Source organism: Schistocerca americana, chromosome 5 (genome assembly GCF_021461395.2).
Source record: "Schistocerca americana isolate TAMUIC-IGC-003095 chromosome 5, iqSchAmer2.1, whole genome shotgun sequence".
Lineage (NCBI taxonomy): Eukaryota > Metazoa > Arthropoda > Insecta > Orthoptera > Acrididae > Schistocerca > Schistocerca americana.
The window spans coordinates 134,458,433-134,467,515 of NC_060123.1; the positions used below are offsets into that span (position 1 = coordinate 134,458,433).

The following is a 9,083-nucleotide window of genomic DNA, read 5'->3' on the forward strand; positions in this document are numbered from 1 at the left end:
TCCTTTGATTTTTAATGTAAAAAAGAAAACAGTCTAAGTATTTTTTATGTAGACACCTACAAAATTCATTGTACTTAATGTTTTTAAAACCTTGTGTAACGTTGCTCCTTTAATAACATTTCTATCTTTGTTATATTTCTCAAAAGCTCTTGGCTTGCAGGCCGGGGTGGTCGAGCGGTTCTAGGCGCTACAGTCTGGAACCGCGCGACCGCTACGGTCGCAGGTTCGAATCCTACCTCGGGCATGGATGTGTGTGATGTCCTTACGTTAGGTTGATGTAGTTCTAAGTTCTAGGGGACTGATGACCTCGGATGTTAAGTCCCATAGTGCTCAGAGCCATTTGAACCAGCTCTTGGCTTAAGAACGGAATATTCTACCATTGACAGCCCAAGTCTCTTCCTTGTCGGACGTCAGGGATGAAATAACAATGAAGAAAAGAAAAGCCAACACTGAAATCAGTGTAAACATAATATATGGACAAAGAGGGTGCCACCTCAGTAGGCGCTATTTCTGTGATGCCATCATGATGTAATTCAGTCAATCGTGTGCCGTTCTTTGGGCATAAATGTTGGTGCTTCGGCAATTTCACGACGGTCAGGCTTAATCTCTGACAACGAGGATGAAGGCGGCCATAGAAAGCTTGGGACTTTATCAGAATTTGACACGGCATGTTCACTGACAACTTTTTGGATTCGTATCTAGTATTTCACATTTGCAACATTGTTGTGAACTGAGAAAAAAAGTAGTGACTTACTTTCAGGGTGACAGTTGTAATACCTTGTAATACAATGACAAAAGTCGTGGAATAGCAATGGGTACGTATACAGATGGGGGTAGTATCGTGTGCACAAGGTATAGAAGGGCAGTGCATTGGCGGAGCTGTCATTTGTACTCAGGTGATTGAATGTGAAAATGTGTCCGAGCTTGTGGCTCCATAACGGTGTGGTTTGTGTTTACATGGAACGGATTGAGTCCTCTGGTCCAACTGAACCGATGGTTGTTTGTGTTCGGCTACTTGGAGACCATCTGCAGCCATTCGTGGACTTCATATTCCCGAATAACAACGGAATTTTTATGGATGGCAATGCGCCATGTCGCCGGGCCAGAATTGTTCGCAATTGGTTTGAAGAACGTTCTGGACAATTGACCCCCGAGAATGCCCAACATGAATCCTGTCGGACATTTACAGAACACAATCGGGAGGTCAGTTCGCGAACAAAACCCTGCACGGGCAAGATTTTCGCAATTATGGACGGCTGTTGAGGCAGCACCACTCAATATTTGTGCAGGGGACTTCCAACGAGTTGTTGGGTCCATGCCATGTCGAGCTGCTGCACTACGCCTCGGAAAAGGAGATTCGACACGCTATTTGGAGGTGTCCCACGACTTTTGTCACCTCGATGTACACTACTGGCCATTAAAATTGCTACACCACGGAGATGACGCGCTACAGACGCGAAATTTAACCGACAGGAAGAAGATGCTTTGATATGCAAATGATTAGCTTTTCAGAGCATTCACACAAAGTTGGCGCCGGTGGCGACACCTACAACCTGCTGACATGAGGAAAGTTTCCAACCGATTTCTCAAACAGAAACAGCAGTTGACCGGCATTGCCTGGTGAAACGTTGTTGTGATGCCTCGTGTAAGGAGGAGAAATGCGTACCATCACTTTTAAGACTTTGATAAAGGGCGGATTGTAGTCTATCGCGATTGCGGTTTATCGTATCGTGACATTGCTGCTCGCGTTGGTCGAGATCCAATGACTGTTAGCAGAATATGGAATCTATGGGTTCAGGAGGGTAATACAGAACGCCGTGCTGGATCCGAACTGCCTCGTATCACGAACAGTCGAGATGACAGGCATCTTATCCGCATGGCTGTAACGGATCGTGCAGCCACGTCTCGATCCCTGAGTCAACAGATGGGGACGTTTGCAAGACAACAACCATCTGCACGAACAGTTCCACGACGTTTGCAGCAGCATGGACTATGAGCTCGGAGACCATGGCTGAGGTTACCCCTGACGCTGCATCACAGACAGGAGCACCTGCGATGGTGTTCTCAACGACGAACCTGCGTGCGCGAATGGCAAAACGTCAATTTTTCGGATGAATCCAGGTTCTGTTTACAGCATCACGATGGTCGCATCCGTGTTTGGTGAACGCACATTGGAAGCGCGTATTCGTCATCGCCATACTGGCGTATCACCCAGCATGATAGTATGGGGTTACACGCCTCGGTCACCTCTTGTTCGCATTGACTGCACTTTGAACAGTGGACGTTACATTTCATATGTGTTACGACCCGTGGCTCTACCCTTCATTCGCTCCCTGCGAAACCCTACATTTCAGCAGGATAACGCATGACCGCATGTTGCAGGTCCTGTACGGGCCTTCCTGGATACAGAAAATGTTCGACTGCTGCCCTGGCCAGCACATTCTCCAGATCTCTCACCAATTGAAAACGCCTGGTGAATGGTGGCCGAGCAACTGGCTCGTCACAATACGCCAGTCACTACTCTTGACGAACTGACGTAGCGTGTTGAAGCTGCATGTGCAGCTGTACCTGTACACGCCATCCAAGCTCTGTTTGACTCAATGCCCAGGCGTATCAAGGCCGTTATTACGGCCAGCGGTGGTTGTTCTGGGTACTGATTTCTCTGGATTTATACACCCAAATTGCGTGAAAATGTAATCACATGTCAGTTCTAGTATAATATATTTGTCCAATGAATACCCATTTATCATCTGCATTTCTTCTTGGTGTAGCAATTTTAGTGGCCAGTAGCGTATCATGAGTGGGCTTCCGAATCGTCTAACGCCAGCTCATAGGATTCCGTATCTTTGAGTGGCCCTCTCTCTTCCCGCAGATCGGCCGAGAGCTGGGGGCAGGCGGGCGCTTGGTGACGCGCGTGGACCCGCGCGGCCGCCGCGAGTTGTGGTGGGTGTCCGCGGCGCCGCCGGCCTCTCCGGCGCCGACGCCGAAGCGCACCGCGTCGCCCGCTGGCGCGGGCGGCGGCCTCAGCGGCGAGCTGCGCGGCCTGCTCAGCTTCCGGCGCGCGCGCCGCCTCGCGCAGCAGCAGCAGCTGCAGCTGGCGCGCAGACGCGTCGTGGCCGCGGCGGACGCGCGCGACCGCCGCCAGTGGCCGGCCGTGCTGCTCACGTTCGAGCGCGGCGTCTCGCCGGAGCCCGGCTGCGGGCCGCCGTCGCCGCACGCGCTGCTCGCCGCCAGGAAGGCGCGCCTCGAGGTCGCCGCCGTCTGACCAAACACATCAACTACTACTACTCTCTCTCTCGTATCACATTACGCGGTCACATTTTGTGGCTCCTCCGGTGCTTGCTTGGGTCCATATTATTCGAATGAACCGTTTCAAAAATGTACTGAACTCTCTTCAGTGCAAGTTTATCACAAAAGTAAATATTGCAGAAAGGTATCGTGCATACAGAATTTGCTCCTCCAATACAAACTGCCAACAAGTATTTTGCAAAGATATCCGTAAAAGACTCGAGACGAGGGTGAATCTATTGAGATCGGGCATCGCAGACAAGTGGATGCTGCATCGTGACAACGCTCCACGTCACACAACCACTTCCATTACCGAATTTTTTTTCTCAAAAGGTATTCTTGTTGTTCCACAGCCCCGATCACTTCCATTACGGAATTTTTTTTCTCAAAAGGTATTCCTGTTGTTCCACAGCCCCAATCACTTCCATTACTGATTTTTTTTTATCAAAAGGTATTCTTCTTGTTCCACAGCCCCGATCACTTCCATTACGGATTTTTTTTTTTCTCAAAAGGTATTCTTGTTGTTCCACAGCCCCGATCACTTCCATTACGGATTTTTTTTTTCTCAAAAGGTATCCTTGTTGTTCCACAGCCCCGATCACTTCCATTACGGATTTTTTTTTTCCTCAAAAGGTATTCTTGTTGTTCCACAGCCCCGATCACTTCCATTACGGAATTTTTTTCTCAAAAGGCATTCAAGTTGTTCCACAGCCTCCCTATTCGCAAGATCTGAGTCCTTGTGACTTTTTTCCTTCCCTGAAATTAAAAAATGCCCTAAAACGACGTCAGTTTGGGACTCTGGAAAACATTCAAAAGAACGTGACGGACATGTTAAAAGCCTTACCAGTTGAAGCCTTTCAGCGCTGCTACCAAAACTGGGAACAACGACTCTGCCGGTGTGAAGCTGTCGAAGACAACTCCTTTCAGGATGACAATATTCTTATTTGAAAAATACAAAAACTTTGGTCTCATTACTTTTCTCACACATCTCTTATACTGACAAAGTGATAAATGAAACAACACTAAACGACCTGTGCCCAAGTGAGGGACAAAACCACGAATGGGTTCACTCAACTGGTAAACACTACGGCACTGTGACCTCTAGACTAGAGGAAATCGCTAGAAGTAAAGTTACAGTATTAATCGAAGAAACCCATTAACAATAGCAACATTGAGACTTAGGTATACAAACTAATTGACCAGAGGTTGTCTCCATATTAACTTCGTTGCACTACTGAAAATAGTTTTTCAATAATGATCGAATATCCGAGAAACTTGCATTGTTTATTAGACTTTGTAGAAATAAAAATCGTACCCATATTAACTAGCACACAATGTCTTCGGGAGCCCATTCGTTCAGATTGTTTGGAAGGAGATACTAAAATGTAGTGAGCGCAGAGTACGGAATGTCATTACGTGGAAGTAACCACAGTATAACTGATACTTCGAAGTCTTTTAAGTGCTGTTGAGCAGCGTCGTGCTACGTAACCCGAATGTATGCAATGCTCATTCCTTCTTCAAAGTAATAAATAAATTATCCTTGTACTTGGCCACTGTAAGCAAGGACAGCAGTTACAGAGCAAAGCACAACTTGGTAGTGTACCTGATTATATTAATTTTTTAATGGGTCACTTAACCAGGAAAGTTGTATGACAATTTTAGGATCTTGAAATAGAAGTTAAGTCTGTCTTTAACAGAATTTTATTTACTTTTTTAAGATCCACAAAGATTAATCAAAAGTGGTCACAGAAACAATATTGATTGAATATTAACTGAATTACGAAGTGATGCTAACACTGTGGGAGGTAACAAATCGAAAGGAAGACGGCATGAAGAATGAAGACCCAGATATCCTTATCCGAGCAGGTCACAGAGACGATATTATTGAAACATAATATAAGTTGAAATTAAATCAGAAACGCAAGTTACCTGCCATAAATATACGAGAAACGAGCTGCTCAGATTGCAGATTGCACGACGGCGGGGTATGAGAACTTACATCTCCTGGTGATCAGCAATGTATGCTCAGCAGCCCCAGCTGGTAGTCAGCTCAAATCTCCTCCAGCTGTCCGTATCTGCAGGTCTCTTGACTCATCCGCTGTTTGTCCTCGAATGCCCCAGAACTTACTTTCTCTTTCTCAACTTCCAACCTTTCAAAAATTCAACGACTAATGGGGTGACTCCAAGCTATTGCCAGTGTATAGAACGAGAAATGTGGCAAAATTTACCGAATATGGGAGAAAGAAAAGCAAATTTCCCACTTCTTTGTGTACAACACGTATATTTTACCATCATGAGATTGGCACTGGGCTGAAGCAGTGATACTTTAATTGGTTGGCCCATGTGCTAGGTCAGGCGACACAATCTCATTGGATGAATCAGACATTTTGAATTAAATGCAACCGACACTCCCATGCTAGGCACCAAGATGTCTCAGCCTTTGAAGTAACGCAGAAGAGCAAAAATAAAACGTCTTGCTTCTATCTTCAGCAGGTGGTAACGTGGTTCACTGTCCAGCACGCAGTGCGATGCTGTCGATATTCTCATAAAGGCGGGCCGCAGACTGGCTTCTGCGTAAGTTTCTGAATACCCCAGGGAAACATGCTTGACCTAAAGAGAATCACAGACTACCCTCTGCCGACAAACGAGACCCGAGATCGGGGCCCACTTGCACCGCTAGGAGGGTGCGAAGCTTCCTCTCCGTGTACTCATTTCCAGTGCCCACAGATGTGGCGGCAAAATAGTGGGCGAAAACTGAATTGATGTCGCACAGCATTATATGACAATAATGTCACACAGATATGGAGAAATAACAGGAGAATCAGCGCGTGGAAACAGTGCATAACTTGAAATAAAAACTATGCGGTCCTTCGCATTACCAACATTTTAAAAAATCAAGCGAGTGAGGAAGACTCTTAAGAATCACATCACATTCAGAAAAGAAATGACGCATTATAATAGGTATTAGAGATTATTTTTACTTTACAGGAATACGACCACACAATTTTCACATAGTCGCGTCTGTTTTGCATAATTTCCCATTTGCTTTCAGTGTATGTATTTTCGAACGGCCTTCTGAGTATCGCTGAAATATTGAAACCCAGACTTTAATTTCTTACTTTCTGAAAATAACGAAAGCAACCCTATTGATATAAACTCTTTCAACCGTCTACGTAGTTTTGCCAACATCTAAAATAATATCAACACAGAGAGCGTCTTTTGTAACTTTCTTCGTTTGTTATTTTAGCGTCCTTTTGATAGCAAAATGACTGAGGGGCAAGTAATTATAATCTATCAATTGTCCAGCCTTACTTTAGGAAATTAATTACTTAGGTGGACGTAGACAATGTAAATATGTACATAGGGAGCGTAACTCCATTGGACCAGGTATTCCACGGTACGTTCCATGCAACAATAAAGATAAGACTGCTGTTGTTATTGTTGTTATTATTAAATATGAACACTGTATATTAAATTTTGCCATATCCAAATACATGTAACAAAAATAAACAGTGGTTACAGTTTATGTTGAAATAATGATTTCTCAGTTCACAATAAATGTTTCCTGATCTACCACTGTTCCAGCTATCTTGCGTAGTGTATAGTACTGCCAGGATTCTCGCATTAGGGCCTCGACTTCACCTACTGGAGACCATCACCGATTTTGCTGAGACCAAGTCGTCTGGGATAGTCATTCTGAAATACGCCAATGCAAATCCGGAAAGATGGCTGTTGTACTCAATACGTGCCTGTCAAACGAGAGGAGGTGCTTTATTCGTTTCCTTTGCAGCGGACGAGGAACACCCATTAAAATACAAGAGGATATGCAGTCTTTGTACCGAGGTAAGTATTTCAGTTTGTGTGGCGTATGGTGGCTCATTAACTGTTGACGAGAACTAGACGGCGCCTGTTCGCAACAGACACCATCGCCAGCGTGCTTGCAACGATGAGAGGCGTTCGGCTTGTGCGCGTGTGGTTGCCATAGTTACGCACATGACCCTTAACCCGTTAATCGTTAGTTAACAAAGTTAATTTTTCGAGCAACGGATTAATTTTTAAGTTAATTGTAACAGACGTTAACGGACTCGTTTAAGCTCCGTCAACTTCCTTTACTACTACTACAGGGTGATTCAAAAAGAATACCACAACTTTAAAAATGTGTATTTAATGAAAGAAACATAATATAACCTTCTGTTATACATCATTACAAAGAGTATTTAAAAAGGTTTTTATTCACTCAAAAACAAGTTCAGAGATGTTCAATATGGCCCCCTCCAGACACACGAGCAATATCAACCCGATACTCCAACTCGTTCCACACTCTCTGTAGCTATCAGGCGTAACAGTTTGGATAGCTGCTGTTATTTCTCGTTTCAAATCATCAATGGTGGCTGGGAGAGGTGGCCGAAACACCATATCCGTAAAACATACCCCCATAAGAAAAAATCGCAGGGGGTAAGATCAGGGCTTCTTGGAGGCCAGTGATGAAGTGCTCTGTCACGGGCTGCCTGGCGGCCGATCTATCGCCTCGGGATAAGGTTTCATAACTAACCTTTTTCGTAGAACTCTCCATACAGTTGATTGTGGAATTTGCAGCTCTCTGCTAGCTCTGCGAGTCGATTTTCCTGGGCTGCGAACAAATGCTTGCTGGATGCGTGCTACATTTTCATCACTCGTTCTCGGCCGTCCAGAACTTTTCCCTTTGCACAAACACCCATTCTCTGTAAACTGTTTATACCAACGTTTAATACACCACCTATCAGGAGGTTTAACATCATACTTCGTTCGAAATGCACGCTGAACAACTGTCGTCAATTCACTTCTGCTGTACTCAATAACACAAAAAGCTTTCTGTTGAGCGGTCGCCATCTTAGCATCAACTGACGCTGACGCCTAGTCAACAGCGCCTCAAGCGAACAAATGTACAACTAAATGAAACTTTATAGCTCCCTTAATTCGCCGACAGATAGTGCTTAGCTCTGCCTTTTGTCGTTGCAGAGTTTTAAATTCCTAAAGTTGTGGTATTCTTTTTGAATCACCCTGTACTACTACGTGATCAGGCCCAGTGGACCGCACGCATCTACAAGTTTCCTCCTCCACTGTATTCTGTCCATTGCTGCTATCCGCCATCCGTTCACATCTATTGACACTTGGTTTAAATCTTCATGGAGTCCATCCCTCCAGCGCTTCTTGGGTCTCCCTGGCGGTCTCTTTCCTGTAGGTGTGAAGTCCAGGAGCTTCCGAGGCCATCTGAGCTCCTCCATCCGGGCCACATGGCCGGCCCACTGCATTCGTTTGGCTTTGACAGTTCCTGCTATGTTGGGCTGCTGGTATAGTTCCTCAAGCTCTTGGTTGTATCTGATCCTCCATTCCCTTGTACCTGCATCCAGAACTGGACCGAAGATCTTCCGAAGCACTTTTCTCTCAAAAACAAGGAGCTTATGGAAGTCCTGTTTCCGGACACTCCATGTCTCACAGCCTTATAGAACAACAGGCTGGATCAGGGTTTTGTACAGTTCTCAGTGAAATGGATAGGTTGAAGTTAGATATAGTGGGAATTAGTGAAGTTCGGTGGCAGGAGGAACAAGACTTCTGGTCAGGTGACTACAGGGTTATAAACACAAAATCAAATAGGGGTAATGCAGGAGTAGGTTTAATAATGAATAGGAAAATAGGAATGCGGGTAAGCTACTACAAACAGCATAGTGAACGCATTATTGTGGCCAAGATAGATACGACGCTCACACCTACTACAGTAGTACAAGTTTATATGCCAACTGGCTCTGCAGATGACG

At 45.1% G+C, this 9,083-nt stretch overlaps 1 protein-coding gene across 1 annotated transcript in view; it reads left to right on the forward strand.

The window, feature by feature from the left end:
* Nucleotides 1-3,265, forward strand: part of LOC124616239 (translation initiation factor IF-2-like) — a 64,634-nt gene extending 61,369 nt beyond the window's left edge. Inside the window, exon 5 of the mRNA XM_047144543.1 lies at nucleotides 2,873-3,265. Coding sequence (XP_047000499.1) covers nucleotides 2,873-3,265 — 393 coding nt within the window. The remainder of the gene's footprint in view (nucleotides 1-2,872) is intronic.
* The last annotated feature ends 5,818 nt before the right edge of the window (nucleotides 3,266-9,083 follow it).